At 35.9% G+C, this 19,631-nt stretch overlaps 1 protein-coding gene across 7 annotated transcripts in view; it reads left to right on the forward strand.

The window, feature by feature from the left end:
- MYPN (myopalladin) overlaps nt 1-19,631 on the forward strand; it is a 102,297-nt gene that overhangs the window by 13,288 nt on the left and 69,378 nt on the right. Inside the window, exons 1-3 of one of the 7 annotated variants that reach the window (XM_070225948.1) lie at nt 1,257-1,321; nt 1,880-4,478; nt 13,098-13,997. The exons of 2 other annotated variants lie outside the window; for them this stretch is intronic. In XM_070225948.1, the coding sequence (XP_070082049.1) occupies nt 13,099-13,997 (899 nt within the window). In that variant the 5' untranslated portion in view covers nt 1,257-1,321; nt 1,880-4,478; nt 13,098. Of the gene's footprint in view, nt 1-1,089; nt 1,322-1,879; nt 4,479-13,097; nt 13,998-19,631 lie in introns of those variants that run through there. 4 more of the 7 variants (XM_070225953.1, XM_014733228.3, XM_070225965.1 and 1 more) reach the window with 4 other exon arrangements.

Raw genomic sequence — 19,631 nt, forward strand, 5'->3', positions numbered from 1 at the left:
GTTACAAGCACAGACTTAGTGTCAACCTTAGGTTTGATCCTGGCTCAGTCACTCACTTGTCGTGTGACCTTGGGCAAGTATTTAACCTCTTCTAAACCCCAGGTTCCCTTGTGTAAAATGAAAATTACGACAGTACCTGCTTCATAGATTGTTGAAGGAATGCATAAAATAAAGCACAATATCTTTACAGAGCTCAGCTCAGTGCCTAGCACATAGCTAAGGAATGTTAACATTTCTACTGGGATGATATATTTATAGGCGTGTTAATATAATCATTATATTAATGTGGTGAGAAGTGGAGATTAACTGCACACCTCAGGATTACATACTGTACTTGACACTAATTGTTTGGGTTCTTCAGTAACTTACCGTCAATCACAGATGCTCTTTAAAAAATTCTGGGAACAGATTTTCTTCTTGGAAATAATACTTTTTGAAAAGCATAAACTTTAACATGTCCTCCATATCAAAAGCACAAAGGAAGCCTTATTGTGTTTTCACAGAAACCACATAGTAAAGCCTTAATCTAATTAACCTAAAGTTGAGGGAGCACACATTAAGTATTATAATAATTTATTGCTTTCCCATATTTACTTTAATAAATGTATTGACCACATTCTCAGTTTTATGTCAAATACAGATATTTACACATGTCATATGCATCCTGTGTATGGATATTTTGTGAGTTCCTTATGCTTTATCTTTTAAAATTTCATCAATATTATCCTTTTCGTCTAGTCTAAGGAGAGATTAAGAAAGTCTGTTTCCCAGGGCCAGCCAGCCCCGTGGTCGAGTGGTTAAGTTTGTGCACTCAGTTTCAGCAGCCCAGGGTTTGGCGGATGTGGCACCTCTCCTCAGGTCATGCTGAGGCGGCGCCGCACAGGCCACACCTAGAAGGACCCACAACTAAAAATACACAACTATGTACCAGGGGGCTTTGGGGAGAAAAGGAAAAATAAAATCCTTTTTTTTAAAAAAAAGGAAAATGCTGTAAAGCAGGGCCTTTGTTTAAAAAAAAAAAAAAAAAAAAAAAAGAAAGTCTGTTTCCCTAGTCATCTTAGTCATTATACACCCCCATCATCCCTCCAGGCTAAGAACATCGTGCAGACTGAGTTATTAAAGCTGATCTGAAAGAGCAATCTGTTCTAAATGACTGCCCCTGGATCTGCCTGGAACCCTGTAAATACCCATCATTACTCTGGCGGGGCAGTATCATGTTTCCTTCGTGCTACTTTTGTGGCAGACACAAGTTAGGCAGTGAGATTTGGACTTTGGATGATCCTGGTTGATTGATATAGGAATGGTGCTTCTCCTAAGACAGGTAACCACAAGTTTACTTTTCAAGATAATATTTTAAAATGGGTATTCCGTTTGTATTTTTTAAAAATGTTTTTAGTTTTTAAAACTAAATAGGTTTTAAACTTATAGCTATTTAAATATTTTTAGTTCTAGTTTTAAGCAAGAGTTTTCAAAACTATTTTAGACGAAAAAGAAATTTCTTAAGGATTTAATTATATTTCTCAATTACATTGTATCAGACCCTTTATAATCCACTATACATATATTGTTTTGGATGGTCAAGAACTTGTCTCTGGTGTGAGTATTTTTCCCATTAACAAAAGTTAGAAAATACGTAGATGTCTCTGTTCTTTAAAAATAAGACATAGAGGGGTTTTATTTCATCTGATCCTGGAGGGGGTTAGCTAAATATAAGTCTGTGAACTTTAAGCAAAGTTTACTAAAACTTTGGTATATATGAGCAATTTCTTTTAAAGAATTAAAATTTATAGCAATATGGAAAAATAGCAAATACAAAAATTTTATAAGCACAGAAATTCTCTCATGCTTATCCTCCAAGTGAAGACTTCCTCTGCCATAGATCTTCTAGATTCTTTGACATTCCCGTGGATCATCTCAATGTGAGTAAATTGTTTCTGTAGCTGAGTGGCTGAATTAAGAAAACAGCTGAAGGCAAGCGCAGGATCATGTTCAAACCACAATAAACACATGTGTTTGGTGAGCCACTCTATTTTATGGGGAAGGTTTAAAACACGTAAGCTTGTATTTATTTGTCACCTTTCAAATTTGTTTTTAACTATGTTGGATTTTTTTTAAGTTTTAAAAATTATTCTTTCTACCAATAAACTGGTAAAATCTGAACTAGTAGATTTGTGGTATAATGTTTGTACAATTACTGTGATGATATACAGGGTAAAGGATTTGTTACTTGGGAGGAGAAACTAATTTTAAAAAACTAGAATCTAGAATATAAGTTTGATGTATTGTAAGTGTGATAGCCACAGTTGCTGAATATTATGTATTTAAAATATTTATAACCAGCTTTTTTTCAAAGAGCTCAAAAACTTTGTACACTATCTGTATTTGAAAATGTTACAGTAAAAATGAGAAGAGAAAGATTACTGCTATTCAAAAATTCTTTGTCTTTCTTCTATAACTCTTTTCTGCACTTTAACTCTATTTTAATTCTTTTCTAATTCCACTGACCAACCAACTCTGTTTTACCTTTCAGCTTATCACGGCACAGTTCGCAGGGAAGTAGAAATGTGTTCACTTACAGTGCGTGTAAGCCTTTCCCTTTGGAAAATCAAATTGTTGCACATCTAGTTGCTACCCGAAATAGAGGTTCCACCTTCCCACATCCCCACCCGAGACCCAGCCCCACTTACATGATTATGCCTCAAGATCTGAGTGGGATAGTCGGGGGAAGATCCTCTCTTCAAATAAAAAGAAATTGTTGGAGCATCTGTATAAATAGAAAATGCAGAAACACAATTAAGTAGTCTTGAGGTTAATAGCAGCACATGATTAGGTCAGAGAGCAAGTGAACCTGTACGTTGAAGATCTAGATACTGCAGTAGTGAAAATGACTTATCCTCGTAATTCTGTTCTTCTTGTACCGTTTTTCCCTCCTCAGTAATAGTTCTTCTGACTTGGATTATTTAAAAGTTTTCTTCAATTCTCTTTTTCATTTTGCCCTATAAATACAAAGTTCCATAAAAAAAAGTCATAGTGAAACCTCTGATGTGACCACAATAAACAAAGAAATTTTATACTTATTCAATATTCTATAGAGAGTCTCAAGATTACTGAAAAGGGTAAAAAGATCTCTCAGTAAATTCCATGAGGTCAGGATTCCGGTACATTCTGTGCACTGCTTTATCTCCAATACCTGGGACATAGTAGGCATTAGGTAAATATTTGTCGAATGAATGAATGGGAAGAACTACTACAAGCTGTTGTGATTTAAGTAAGAAAGCTAAATTTAAGCCAATGCATTTCACGCTATCCAGATCCAAGAAAGATCCTTTAAAAAATAACCAATGGCATTTATCTGAATTTTCAAAACCTAGGCTTCTCCCAAGATTAATAATGTTATAGCACATTTACACTGTACTTAAGTGGGGTTAACTTTTTTTCCAAATTCACATTCTGAAAATGTATGAAATTACTATCAAAGAAGCTATACTTTGACAGAGTAGATTTTTGAGAAGATGTTGGTTTGGTTAAGGATTCTTTTTTATTGATTGTTAATGCTTGGGAAAGAAGACATCTGGCATAGACTTTTTCTCAATAACATATATAAAGTTATTCCAGGTAGTAATACATGAATAGGAGTTGTATTATATTATGCTATATAGTAATTTTGACTTTCAAACAGTATCTGATTAGGTTTTTTCTGAAGACGTTTGTTCAAATTAATTTGTTACTGGTTTATTCTCAGGCTACTGGTTTTTTCTTCTCCATTTTTTTCTGTGATCTTTAATTAACAACTTTTAATGTTAGTTATCTGCTCTACTTTTGCTTAGCCCTTGGAAAAACCGTTCAAAAAAGTCTCAGCTTTAAAATATTAGACCTCAGCTTCATATCGGCTTTTTATAGTTAACTTTCCTAAAACATATCAGTGATTAAGTGAGTCAATTTCCCATTAATTAAAATTAAGGCCCTTAAAAATTAATTTTAATATATTTTAAAAATAATGCCATTTTCTTTGACAGATGGAATGTGGTGTAATGAATTTAATATTAATTTCAAACATAAATCAATAAACAACTTGGGCCTCTAGCTATAAGTGAAATTCTATAGGTAGAAAAACCGATTGACCCCGACTGCCCATAGGTGCTGTCCTGCTGTGGAATCCCTTTGCTCAGTTTTCTCCTGTCCAATCAGGTGGAATGTTTCACAGGCACATGGTTTATACAGCTCAAAATAACTTGGGACCTGCGAGCTGACAAATGCTCTGGCTCCGGTGGTGACAGGTTGTCCAGCTTCTTACAGCCATCTTCACTGAAGCTGAGGTTAACTCCTCACTCTCTATGGACGGCCACTGTCTATTTCCAAGGGCGTGAAGAATTCTCTTTTTCTCCTGTGCTTTCATCTGAAAGTTCTCCTCGGATATTATCATCACAGTGGAGTGCCTGAGCTGAACATCCTCATCTGGGTCAACTAAAAAAAGAAAGGTAATATCCAGATTGAAGTTCTCAAGTGTGTTTTGATAACAGGGCACTGACAATGGGAAAAGGGATATTTCAGAGACCTAATTACAGTTGTTCCGAGTGAAACCTAGGATAACTTTCTAATTATGTATGATGGGATACAAAATTACGTGAAAAATGAAGTTTGCTACATGTAAAGATTTTGGAGGGGATTGATGATTCTCACAGAGATCACAGCCTACTTAGGTCCTAAGGAAAAATATCTCAATAGAGGAGGTTGTAACGTGTTGCATATATCATTGGCATTTTCCACACATTCATTTATTAAAACAATGGTGTCTGTATAAAAAATATGTATGCAATGCCTATTTCCTTTTTAAAGGAAATCAAATCTAAAATAATATGACTCCATAGTTAAAGACTTTCATTTTAAATTTTTTTATCATGTAAAAGGATATGCTTGCTATATTTAGTGTTGGGCGATCTGCTCCCTGGATTAATGTACACAACAGCTGCAAAAAGTCTTGCTCAAAGGACATTGCTCTTTCTTTCTCCTTTCTCTCTCTCTCGCTCTCTCGCTTACTCGTTCTCTCACTCTCTCTCTTCCCCTCCCTTTTCAGCTGCATCAGAAAGACACTTGACAGTCAGTGGCAAGTGTTTGGCCTGGTACATTGCACTATTAGCAGTAATTAGATGAACATCTTGAATTATATTCTAAAAACCATATAAGCAAATAAAAGAGAACATGGGTTAATCTTCATTTCCATCCCCAAAAAGTGAACATTACAGTAATGGTGCTGAGAAATTTTATTATCTTATCAAAGCAGATATTTACCCATACTTGTTAAAGATACTAGCATCAAACAATTTGAAAGAAACAAAACAGCTATATAGTTTTCTTTCTAAAAAAATTATGATTCAATTACTTTCACATTGGTAATGATGGAATGAGTTCTATAACATCTAAATTAAAAATTTGTCATAACTTTTTAGTCTCTCCTTAATAATCACTCTTAAGTTGACATAAAATCCATAATCCTTTTCTAGGAAATTGAGAATGTCTATACTTATAACTATAACAAACATTTTTAAACAAAAATTAAGGTGTGCTATCTGACACGTAACTTGACAACAAGCGAAATGTTTAAAATCAAGGCCATCCCAGGAAGTTTGAAATACATGCACACTATGTTTACTTTGTCAGGAGACAAAATTATAGACATTACAGAATCTTATAATAATGGACTCTGAAACAAACAGTTGGATACTATCCAAATTCTGGAAGTTTGTCTCTATTCCCGCTTATAGACTATTGCTAATGCTATTGGAACTTGTAATAATGTGTTAAAGCCCCAGTGTTCCATTTATCTATAATTTGGAATACAGCCCTTATTACATATTTCTATTACAACGTGCTTACAAAGGCACATATTCAGTGGAATGGACTCAGAATCGCAATTCATGGACACAAGAAATTGAATGAGTTCTATCCAGGCTGTGTTTTGGAATTCATAGAGATGATTTTTCACATTTACTTTTGAAGAAGTGGGACAGCAGGTAAATCAGGTTTCCTTGCAAAAGGACTTTCATGAACTAAGTGTTAGTATACGAAAAGGTAATAGCTAAATTTCCCAGCAGTTAATTCCTATATGTAATAGGAGTAATGAACTCAGCTCACTAACCTGAAAATATAAGATGAATGATATTGCTAACCCCAAAATAATTCGTTTCCTTCATTGGCATTGAGATTTGACATAGGCATTGCTTATCATGTAGTGTTATTGCCTATATATAACAAGACAAAAAAAGAAAAGATTTTCTTAACTTTTTCCCTCTTCTAAGAGATAAAGAAGAATCAAGCACCACGGAGATTTTTTTTAAAACTTCTATGATGCTTCATAGTTGACAAAGAGCCTTTAAAACTACTAGGGCGTTGTGCGTTTGCTTAAAGGAAACAAACCAAGCACAGATAGAATGGTCTGTTGAGAGATTTATAAACATATTTTCAGCAGACACATTTTTGGTGGGTGCAAAAGTTGGTGTGACTATTCACCTGCAGTAACCACAGAGTTATTAGAGCTCATATATAACCAGAGTCACCTTGACAAACTCTGTTCAGGCTGTTTGCTACGTAGACCTCCAATTGGAATCACAATGTACTCCACGCTCTGGGAGGGGCCCAACAGAGCCTTCCCACCAAATGCTTGAACCAGAACTAGATCTTGAGACCCCAAGCCTACTTGGGGCACTTGCTCCTCTCCCAAACTAACAAATATGTTATGTCAATTTAATTATGGAAGTTATCTTTTCTCAAATCCTTAATCACCTAAGGAAAATTGACCCAAATGTTAAGAGGCTGAAGAAGGATGAAAATGTTAAAATTTTTTCTTATTTAAAATGAATCTTTGAGTTAATGGGGATTTCTTCTTTGGGATTTCCTATATAAGAGCTAAGTTAATCATGAATGGTGAGAGGTTGAGAATGATATAAAATCTCTCACCACTAAACTCTCTTTTTGGTCCTAGATTCCTGAAATCTTCTTGCTTGCCTTCCATTACCCTTTCTAGGGGTTGTAGAATTTACTTTTATACTACTTCTTTGCTATCTTTCAGATTAAATGCTAACTTTGGGCTCTGGCTTCAGTATCCTTTACACTAGTGCTTCCCTACATGTTTATCCTCTTTTGCACCGGAAAACACACATAGTATGTTTCATAGTAGCCAATCTCTTTTCGTCCCACTCAAACTAAATCTTTGGTTTCTTTCCTTCCTTCCTACTTTTACCAATTCAATTAAAACGATAGTACAAGAACGGTTTACTCACCTTTGGCCCATTATCTAAAAATCTTTTCATTCCTTTAACCCTTGCCCTTTAGGGAATGTCCCTAATTAAACAGATTCCTACTAATTCTCCTATGTATCACCTCTGCTCTGTCTCTTTACTTCAACATTCTCTTCTAACATATACATTTGTCTGTATTTGTTTTTATCTACTGTTTTTCCTCTTTCACACTGAAAGAGGAATTAAGAGAGTGGTACTTATATTATTTCCATAATCCTACTGACATGTTTCTATATATCTCAACCTCTTATTCTGATAATGAAGTATATACCAATTTAGTAAATTACTAACGCCACTCACACCAAGAATAGACTAGCAATAAAACTAAGATGAGGATGATCACTGTAATAGTGAGAGGATGGAAACTATAACAATGAAGAAGGATTTAGCTCAAACTGCATTCCATCTGCAGCCAAATTTTAAAAACGTGATCTGTACCCAACCCTTCAGCACTAGTTCCTATGTAATGGAATTTAGTTCTTGGCCCAGCAAGAGTTTCTCCAGAAGAACTGATTCAGATACTTTTCCTGTGTGACATCGTGGGCTATAGAAGACAAGACAAACAGGTCAATGCCAGCATTAAAGAGAGGGATCAAAGTCTAATTTTGTCAATTATTCTTCCCCTAAAGAACATTCTAGGTATAATAATTACACATCAGCAGAAAAGGATTACCTTAAATTTGTATAGTGTTCTGCATTTTTAAAGTACTTTCACAAACAAACCTATGAAGTAAGCAGGGTGGTTCTGCTCATCCTCAGTTTAGAGGTGAGTTACTGTAACATGTTCATCTTTTCATATTCCAGCTCTCTAGACAAATAATTTTTAAATATTAGGCTATTTTTGTGCTGACCTAGAAACAAAATTTGCTTTCTCATTTAAGTATCTAAGGAAGTTTATAGCCAAGAAACTTCAGTATTTATATTTGAATCCAAGTTACTTCATATTAGGTTTTGCCAATTCTCCAGTCAATGCCCTAGTTTAAATATTCATATTATAACCAAAAGATGAGTTTATACCACATGATATTTCCAAGAACAAGGTCTTCTTAGAGCCTACAGAAGACTGGTGCTGAGTTAACATGAGGAGGAATATGCTCAAAGTTTTCAGCATCAAGTTTTGTGTTTATGAGCCAGACTTTTACATTTTCAGCAAGTTCCTAGGGCAGATCCTCTTTACAGGAAAAATCCTAGGGAAAAAATAAAGATATTTAGCAAAGTAAAGTAAAGAACATTCAATAAGCTTTCCGTGTGGCCAAATTAGTTTACATGATTTACTAATGTCTGTCTTGATTAACCATACCATATAACCATATCATCTGCTTCTCAAAACTTTAAAATGGTTTCCCATTCACACATTTAATAAAAGTCAGTGTTCTTCCCATGGTCTGCAAGGCCTTACATGGTCTAGCCTTATACTTTTCTGATTTCTTTTCCTTCTGCTCTCCTTTTTTGCTCACCTCCCGGCACACCGGGCCTGACTCAAACACAGCAAACATTCACCTCCCCTGGCCTTGACACTTACTTGTTCCTCAGTGAGGAGCTTTCTTCCCCCCAGAGGGTCACATGGCTCACTTCTCCACTGCATTAGAAGCTTTGTCTGACCTTCCCAGCTAAAATAGCACACTTTCTTCCCGCTCCCGTCATTTTCTATTACCTTGTCCTACTTTATTTTTCTTTTTAACATTTATAACTTCCCCACCAGAATGTTAACTCCATGAGGACAGGGAATTTGTCTTTTGTCCCTTGCTGAATCCACAGTGCCTAGAACGGTGCCTGGCCCGTAGCAGAGGCTCAATAAATATTTATTAGATGACTAAATGAAATCTAGGTTATCCATAGTAGCACTTGAGCTTTTGAAAGTACAAATTTTATAACAGATGGTTTTTACATTAATGCTTGAAAGAGAAAGTGATACATTTTTGTATTTCCTATTTTAGGTAATATTTATCAGTTTAACAATTTATACATCTTCATCTGAGAACCCTCTGAGATGAAACTGTTATTATCCCATTTGATAGATGAGGATAATTGAGATTCAGACACATTAAGTTACTTGCTCAGGATAGCAAAGTTATTTAGAGTTGGGGTTGGGATTCAAATGCAGGTTTCCGATTATAATCAGATGTTCTTTTATACTTCTAGTATGAAAACAAAGCACAATTCCAATTATTTTATCTGCCATCAATAAGTTTTCATTTGAAGGTCACCTCGAAGTTGTTACTTTTATATATTTTCTTTGTGTCTGTAAGTTTTCTTTGTAAATATGATTTCTATCTGTCTTGCTTTACCACACAATTAAAAAAAAAGATAAATATAACAGACTTAGCAAAAAATTCTAACGAACAAAAGAATTCAACAGATATTTATTGATCACCTTCTATGAGCTGTGTATGTACGAGATGATGGTGTACAAAACAAAGAGAGGTAGACAGAAAAGTAAATAGGCAAATTTAATATATTGTAATAAGTGCTGTGTTTGGGGGTAAGGATGGTGAGCTTTAGGGGCACATTGGAGAGGTACTCGACCCAGAGAAAAGAAGAAATCCCAGGGCAATATCTCAGCTAAGAACTGAAGACGATGTAGGACTTGGCCCAGTAAGGTAGTGAAGGGAGATGGGGACAAGGAGCAGCCCAAGCGAAGAGAATATGTACCAAGATCTGAAGGCAGCACAGTTCATTCATGAGACTACACATATTTTAATAGAATATAATAACACTGAATTAACTACAAATTTAGAGTTCAATTTCTCTTCAGAGTTTGTCCTTGGATCAAGTCATTTCACCAGTTCCATTTCCAGTTCTTATCATCATGTGTAGCTGTAGTTATTATGTAATAATAATCATAATAATAACGGTAACTACCATTTATTGAACCTTTACTAAACGCCAAGCACATTTAATCATCACTTCAACCTGTGAGATGACTAATGTCATTATTCCTGTTTTACAGACAAGTCAACTGAGGCTTACAGAGGTTAAGTAAGCTAGGAAGCATCAGAACTGGGATTTGAACCAGACCTATCTAACTCCAAAGTGTAGGTAGTAAATGTTACATTGTAACATTAAAGAAGTCCTCTATTTTAAATCCCTGAAAGTTTTGTTATCATAATAATTTCTAATGCTCATCAGCATCAGAACAGGCACACCTTTACATCTCCGTTGGCTTTTTTCTTTAAAAAAGAGAAAAAAACTGTTGCAGAGAGCAGTGATTAGTCATGTGGGTATTTTCGTTTCTATTTTCCACCATAAATATAAGCTTTTTGAAAGTTCTTCAACATTAACATCACCTTTACCTAAGTGCTGTTTTTCACCAGTATCACTTGAGTGCCCATTACAGTGACTGGCTCTGTTTTAAGAGCTTTGCATTCATGATGTTCTTAATCCTCACTCCTGGGAAATAGATATTATCCATGTTTTATAGGTGAGGAATCCAAAGCCCAGAGAAGTTAAGTAATTTTCTCAAAGTCACGTAACTGCTAAGAGATGAAGCCAGAATTTTTGTTTTTTTTTTAAAGATTGACACCTGAGCTAACAACTGTTGCCGATTTTCTTTTTTTTTTTTCTGTTTGTTCTCCCCAAATCCCCCCAGTACATAGTTGCATATTTTTTTAGTTGTGGGTCCTTCTAGTTGTGGCATGTGGGACACCGCCTCAACATGGCCTGATGAGCGGTGCCATGTCAGCGCACAGGATCCCAACAGGCAAAAACCTGGAGCACACGAACTTAACCACTCGGCCACAGGGCCGGTCCCTGAAGCCAGAATTTGAAAACGGATCTACCTGATTCTAAGGCCAATGTTCATTCCATGTTGCCTCAAGATAAAAGCCATCTTAAAATAAAGACTTAGAGACAAAGTTACGTTAAAACACAATATACAGTATTGTCCAACTAAAAGAGAGAAGACCATCCTAATTTATAAAGCACTTAATTTTCCTCCTCACACTCATATATTTATATGTATATATATAAACTCAAACCAGGCTAATGAAATAGTTGATTTACAAAGGAGAAACATTTTCAGTCAGTATATTAATTATATTTTCAAATAGCATTTTGCAACTTATTTCATATATCTTTAACTGTCCTTCCACATAGCTAATGCACAACTGAGACAAATTTTCAATAGGGATATCAATTACACTTTCATATACTATTTTGTATATCATTTACTGTTCTACAAGATTTAAAGTAGCCCTATAGTTCTATTTAATGAATATACCATAATTTAATTAACTAGTTATTTATTGGAAGTAGTTTCAATTTTTAATATCATCTATACTATGATGAATATTTTTGTAGATAAATCTTTGCACCCATCCAATATCTTTGCGTTTTCAATTAATCTCTTTTTAAAGCACAACAAACTTCGCCCAAAAAATTGACTCTGGTAATGGCAATCTCATGCTGTGGCAAACAAGTGGAAAAATATTTTGCTGTAGGTGATCCTTTTAGCCATCTCTAATTTCCCTTTCAAGGTGACTGCCTACTTTGCCAATTTAGAGGTTAGTCTGCTTGGCACTCTAAAAGTTTGAGAACTAGGGCTGTTCCTAGGAAGCCTTATTTGTGACAAGTGAGGCTATCATACGTAAGGGAAAGGAGAGGAGTGAACTGAAATAAATTTTGTCATAGAATCTTAAAGCTGAAAACGATTTAGGAGATTACTTTCTTCTCTGTCTTCCTAGAACAAGGCCCAGTACATAGTAGCCAAGAATGGCAAATAGTCTTCAGCTCCGTTACCATCTCTGATTGATTGGTGGTGACTGAAGGAGTAAAGTGTTAAGTGAAGTGTTAAGAAAGTCAAAGTCAATGAGAAGAGTACTATAATCAGTTAGCTGCCTTTTTGAAGGAGGAGAGAGAGGGGGTAACAACCCATGGGCCACAAGTTTGCCATCCCTCTAGTAAATGTGTGAATGAATAAATTGATCTAATATTAATAATATAAAATTGGTTTGCATTACCAAAATTTCTAGTCCAGGGGAATTTGAACCAAAGTTATTGTACTATTTTCTTAAGACTTTAAAAATTATTTATTTTTCAAATAGGTAATATACTCATATAATTAAATTTCAAAAGTCAGGAAAGGACATAAAGTGAAAAGTGTCCTGTCTTGCACCCATTTCCTTGTCTCCCGCATCTCCTCTTCACCAATGTTAACATAAGAGATTTTTAAAAACCTGGGCTTCGCTCACATCTTTGTAGAAATTAAATTAACATACTTTATTTGAAAAGGCTAAATCATTATCGTTTTCAAAGGCAAGTTGAGGCTATAAACAACACTAAATTTGAACAACTTGTTTCTAGTCAAAAAACAAAAGCATTATTTATTTTCATGAGCTAGACCAAGTTTATATTTTCAGTAACTAGATGAGACTATGTTGTCAATATCTTTTAATTACATTCAAGGTAAAGAGGAAAGGATGGAGAGCAAATCCCTGTGTGTGAAAGCACTTTATAACTAAAAGCCCTCCATAGATATTTTCAAAATTATGTTTAGAAATTGTATTTAATGTCACTATAGTTACAGTACAGCTTTCACAATTGAACTTGTATTTAAAGAATTTAATAAAATGATAGTCACTCATGCTTTTACTTTCAATTTCAGGCAACTCTCACTCAATTCCTCTTCATTTTACATTTTGAGAATAAGCTTTAAGTCTTTAAAGTAAATTTTGTAAAAGTATCAAAATTGGACAATTTTTTATTTCAAGCTTTAAGTCCTTAAGAATCCATAATCTATAATAAACATAGACTTAGTATTCTCTAGAAATAATCTAAACTTTCTGTTAACATATTTTGTGACAGCATGCAAGACGACAGCATGGAAGCTTCTACTTCCATTTCTCAGCTTCTGAGAGAGAGCTATTTAGCAGAAACTAGACATCGGGGAAACAATGAGAGGAGTCGAGCAGAACCTTCCTCCAACCCTTTCCATTTTGGCAGTCCTTCTGGAGCTGCCGAAGGAGGAGGCCAAGATGACCTTCCAGATCTTTCAGCCTTTCTGAGCCAAGAAGAATTGGATGAAAGTGTCAATCTGGCAAGATTGGCCATCAATCACGACCCTTTGGAGAAAGCAGATGAAGCTCAAATTAGAAAACATCTTTCTTCTGATCCGATGAAGCACTCACCAAAATCAAGTTTTGACTCTAACTTCTGCCAGGATAACTCTCGAAGTGCTACCAGCTCTAAAGAGAGCCCCCAGGAGACAAAAAGGCCGCAGTATAGTTCTGAAACCCAGTCCAAGAAAGTATTCTTAAATAAGGCTGCCGATTTCATTGAAGAGCTGTCCTCCCTTTTCAAAGCCCATAGCTCCAAAAGGATTAGACCTCGTGCCTGCAAAAACCACAAGAGTAAATTGGAATCTCAAAATAAAGTTATGCAGGAAAACAGCTCCAGTTTCTCAGATCTATCAGAAAGACGAGAAAGATCTTCTGTTCCCATCCCTATCCCTACAGATACTAGGGATAATGAAGTGAATCATGCTCTTGAGCAGCAGGAAGCGAAGAGGCGAGAAGCTGAGCAGTCTGCCAGTGAGGCAGCTGGTGGAGACACCACCCCAGGGTCTTCACCTTCATCTTTGTACTATGAAGAGCCTCTGGGGCAACCTCCGCGGTTCACTCAAAAGTTACGGAGCAGAGAAGTTCCAGAAGGAACCAGAGTACAGTTGGATTGCATAGTGGTAGGAATTCCACCACCTCAAGTAAGGTAAAATTGTCCCATTAGTGTCGTTCGGTAATTGCTTTCCATCTACCATGATCCCCCCAAGTTTACCTTTTAAGTATGTGGTGTCAAAAATTGTACATTCCCTTTGAGAAAAACAGTCAGAGTTTAAAGCAGACTGTCCAACAGAAATATACTATTAACCATATGTACTATTTAAAATTTTCCGATAACCACATTTTTTAAAGTAAAAAGAACGGGGTGAATTCAATTTTTAAAATATATATTATTTAACCAATATATTAAAAATATTATCATTTCAACATGTAATCAATATAAAAATTATTAATAAGATAGTTTACATTCTATTTTGCATACCAGGGCTTCAAAATCCAGTGTGAATTCTATATGTACAGCACATTCCAGTTGCATGCTAAATTTTCCTAGGAAATACTTAATTTGCATTTAGATTTCAAAAGATTTGTAGTTGAAAAAGTAGATTGACATACCCAAGTTGTTCCAAAGGTACTTAAAAATTTTGTAGTAACTGAGCTGGGTATCAGTTTTTAAATTTAATTTCATTAAAATTAAATATAATTTAAAATTCAGTTCCTCAGCTGCACAGTTCCTCAGTAGCCACATTTCAAGTGCCCAGTGCCACGTGTGGCTAATGACTATGGTATTAGCACAGGTCTACAGCTTGTAGTTTAAAAAAAAGAAAATATTTATGATTTTATTCAATGAATACCTGGGGTATATTTTTAATTTTAGAGAAAGCAAAATAATAGAATACAGGCTGATAGAAATAAAAATAGAATAAGGCTGTGACTAAGGTCAACTTAAAGCTTCATTTTACATGTATTTATTGTAAACTTCTTGAGATTCATTTAATGAACACTATTCTCTCTAATGCTCAATCTTCCCCTAATGTGACTGTTGAGTAGAGTGGATATTCATCTTTTCTGTGCCTACCAGTCAGCTTTTCTGTGAAGCTTCAAGCCTCCTCATTTGCATAGGCTACACCTAATTTTGCGTTCTAATGTTATTTTATTTTTTTAAGGGGCCCTTCCACATTTATGAGATTTAGGCCCCACAAAACCTGGATCCAGCCTTAGCCTCAGAGTGACATTTGCTACTTCTAACATTATAATGTAATAATATGTGAATAATGTGCATGAAGTGTATTACTTTCGTAGAGAATAACTGGTATTTAGAGTCCCGTAAGAGTTACTTTTCAGGTCTGGCCTGGTGGCACAGCCGTTAAGTTCACATCTTCTGCTTCAGCGACCTGGGGATTGCTGATTCCTGGGTGTGGACCTATGTACTGTTTGTCAAGCCATGCTGTGGTAGGCGTCCCACATATAAAGTAGAGGAGGATGGGCACGGATGTTACCTCAGGGCTAATCGTCCTCAAAAAAAAAAAAAAAACCTGACAAAACATGAGTTACTTTTCCTCCCTAACCACCGAATTACTACTAGAATATGACTTCATTACTATTTAACATTTACTCTAGGTATGTAAGCAGAGCCTCATCTTTTTCTTACAGAATGTTCATATTATTGGACTGTAATGGTATTCATAATATTGTAATTTATATATGCATATTGATTCAATGGATTCTAATCCAAAAACATATTCACATATTGAATTTTGCTTTTCAAAGGCAATATAAGGCAATATAAAATATTATTTCTACAATGGCATATACATTTTACTATCTGTTTATCCCAATGACCTCCATGAGGGCAAGGGTTCTGTCATTTTACCTTTCTATCTTGAACACCAAGCACAGCTTCTGGCCCATAGTAGTCACTAAGAAACACTGAGTAAATTAATGCATAAAGAAACAAGAAACTCAACTTAGATTTAAATCAGGAGTGAGAGAGTTGGCCTAAGATATGGTAAAGAGTTGGAACTGAACAATCCAGGGCAGTGTCTACCCTTCAACACTAAGGATGCCTGATGACACTTCCTGAGACTCTGGTCAGTAATTCTGATGAGACGTAATCACAGCACCGTAATGAGTAGCACTCAGTGGCATCTGGTCAGTCTAAGTAAGCTGGTGAGCACTCAAGTTGTGGTACATACATGACTTACTTAGAGTAGCCTTGTCCAACTCACTAATTTCTGGACATAGATTGGGCCAAACAAAATTAGACCAGATCATCCAGGATTCATTCTCCCTGTTTCTTGACCTCAACAATCTCAAATACAAAAAAGAATTTAGTGCTGCCGTCAGAAAAATCAGCCAGGAAGAGCTGTAAGGTACCCATTACCCCCAAAAAACAAAGTAATCTGGTAGTCACTCAAAAACTACTGAGTCAACCAAATATAAATTTACAAATTTGAAAGTGAAAAAATGTATATAGCTTCCATGTAGCCACACTAATTTTACCTGGGAAGAATTTCTTTACTGATAGAATTCATGCCTGTATCCCAACCACTAGTTTGGTGCCAAGAAATTAGCAGTGTTTACTAAATATTTTCTGAGTTAATAGTACTTAATTTCATGACTACAGTTATATTAAGAAAAAATTTGGAATTTTCCAGGTAGACTATTAGCTGTCATTTTTCCAAGCACAGAATTCACACAACTCTAATCAGAAAGGAAATATTTATTTAGTTTTACTGTGAGCTTAATGCAGTGACAGAGACAATATAAATATAAGATGTGTCCCTGCCCTTCAAGGAGCTTACAATTCAATTGAGGAAAATTTCCTAATTTTTATAGTACAAACCATAAGAGCTATCAAGCTTTAGAGAAGGGATGGAGAACTAGAAAGGTCAAAGAAGGCTTCAGATACATGCGGGGGTTTAGTTGAACCTTCAAGATCGAGAAGGATTTATATAGAAATTTACTCATTTATTCATTCATTCATTCAACAAATACCTACTGAGTTACTAAAGTGACTCACCAGGAGTACAAAGCAATTGTGAGCTATTGGAGTCAGGGACGTTGTTTTGAAACCAAGTCTAAAACTATTCTGAAAGGATAGCTGACAATCTAACAGAGCAATCAGACAGACACATAATCGAAACATTGCAATATTGTGTAATAAGGGCTACAGCAGAAGTATGTATAGGATGCAATGGCAGCTCAAAGGAAGACGTGATTACTTTGCCTGAAGTGCAGGATAGAGGAAGCATTAACACAGGAGATGCCTCTTTAATTTGAGGAGACCAATGGTGGATGAAGAAAGCAAGCACAAAGGCCCAGAGACAAGTGTTTTCAGGGAACTGCAAGTAGTTGGCTATATGAAGAACACGGGGCACCAGATGAGCAAAGATGAGAGAAAAGACTGAAGAAGTAGGTAGAGGGATGGGTCCTTTTTGGCCAGGTCAACTCAATATGTTTATATAAAGGCACAGATGCTGGAATAGTAATATTTCTATCTGACAGGAAGGAGACTGACCTAATTTGAAAGGAGAGTAGAGCCAGATGATTTTGAAGAGCCTTGAAATCAAAGCAGAATAGTTCAAACTTGGTTTCAAAACCAACTAGAAACCACTTAAGATTGTGGGTAGGGAGAGATGACGATGAAAGGAAGCATGTATGTAGAATTGGTCTGGAATAATGACTCAGACTCGAAAAGAAAGGAGCCATGAGGCCATTTATGAAGCTGTGGAAGGTATCCCAGGCATCAGTTCTCTGATCAGACTGTGGTGGGGGCTGTGGAAAAGCAGAGAAAAGAAGTGAGGGAGTAATATTTAGAAAAAAAGAAGTCAAGCCGAACTTGGTGATTGACTAGATAAGGAGGATGAGTAAAAAATTTACTCCACAAGTTTGAAGCTGGGAACCTGAGAAAACAATGGGGTCACTGGCAAGGACTGAGAAAGTGGAAGAGGTGGCTGATTTATGGAGGTTGATGATTTGAGTCTGAAAAAATGGAGGGACCATATCCAATAGGCTGACTGAAGGTCAAACGAGAGGGTAGTGGAACTGGAGACATTCCAAGGAATGACCTGGACATGGGGAAGTCTGGACACAATATCTTTGTAATTACAAAGAGACTATATTTACAGGTAACAATTGGAGCTAACTTCCAGTAGTGCTAGATTGGCAGTAGTATTTTCCAACCTTCTTTTAGTGGTAACTCCTCCTCCCATTTTTCTCCCCACAATAAATCTGATATATGTTACCCCAATGTATACTTTACATACACATTTTTTAAAGATAAAATTAGTGTTTTGGGGATTAAAGAGAGTTGGGATGGAGGGAGACTGCAGCCCTACCTGCTTGCTCACCACTGAAACTCCTAAGGCACCTGTATAGAACCCCAGAGCGCAGATTTTGATTCAAAGGATTCCTTTGAAAATGCATTAAAATAGTAATGAGACATTTTGGTTTGCCATATAGGAACATCACAATCAATAAGAAAATTATCCTTTTTGCAATTTTTGCAAGAAAAATGATAAGTATACCTGGCAACTGAAATTTAACCTTGTATCTCTGCTCCTGAGTGCAATCAGTATTTGATCCATGTTCTTGTAACCCTAGTCCAGCAAATTGAAAAATCATTTTTGCATGTATTTGTTGATTTCCAAGTTTTGGGGTAGAAATTGTTTTGTAGGGTTGGCACCAGTATTTTTGAAAGCTTGTTTATCTCGGACATAGCTTCATTGGAGGAGTTGCCTTAGAAAATGAAATACGTTCATGCATTACCCACAGATGAAAGAGTCTGCAGGAATTCACAGCAAATGGCCGTGATCCCTTTTTGTGTCCTGACTCCAAATTCTTTTCCCCGGAATGTACAGCTGGGTCACATTAAGTACGTTTGCTTGTACACAACCTTCTGAAGCAGGACAAATTTACCTTTTATAGATGTCAATGCCTGCTTTGGCTGTTAACTTTTGCTATTGCGACCTCTGGACATTTGCCTGTGAGTGGTGTGCTGAGGAGATAAAAAGGAAATAAATTATTTATAAAGGTGAAGGATATTTTAAATGGTATAGGGGAATTTTAAAAATATTATTATAAATAATTATATATGATATATAATGTGAAATACAAATATTTTTAAATATTATGTTATTTAGAGGCTTTTTCTTATACCTTTTGGGAAAAATCTAGATATTGTTATTCATTCATTCATCCAACAAATGTTAAGTGCCTGTTACGTGCCATGAACTGTTATAGGCACTAAGATTAAAGCATTGAACAAAAAAAATTCCCTGCCTTCCAGAAGCTTAGAGTCTAGTAAGGAACACAGACAATAAACAAAAATTCCACAAATGATTAGATAATTACAATTGTGATAAATGTTATAAAGGAGGGTGCATATGGCAAAAGGACCAACCTTTGCTAGTAGGTTGGGGAAGGTTTTCCTGAAAAGTGATACATAAGCTGAGACATAAAAGTTGACTAGAGGGGCTGGCCCCGTGGCCGAGTGGTTAAGTCTGTGCGCTCCGCTGCAGGCGGCCCAGTGTTTCGTTGGTTCGAATCCTGGGCACGGACATGGCACTGCTCATCAAACCACGCGGAGGCAGCATCCCACATGCTACAACTAGAAGGACCCACAACGAAGAATATAAAACTGTGTACTGGGGGGCTTTGGGGAGAAAAAGGAAAAAATAAAATCTTTAAAAAAGAAAAAAAAAAGTTGACTAGAGTTAGCCCAGCAAAGCGAGGTTTGGGGAAAAGTGTTGCAGGATGAGAGAATAGCAAATTTGAAGCCCTC

Source organism: Equus caballus, chromosome 1, assembly GCF_041296265.1.
Source record: "Equus caballus isolate H_3958 breed thoroughbred chromosome 1, TB-T2T, whole genome shotgun sequence".
NCBI lineage: Eukaryota > Metazoa > Chordata > Mammalia > Perissodactyla > Equidae > Equus > Equus caballus.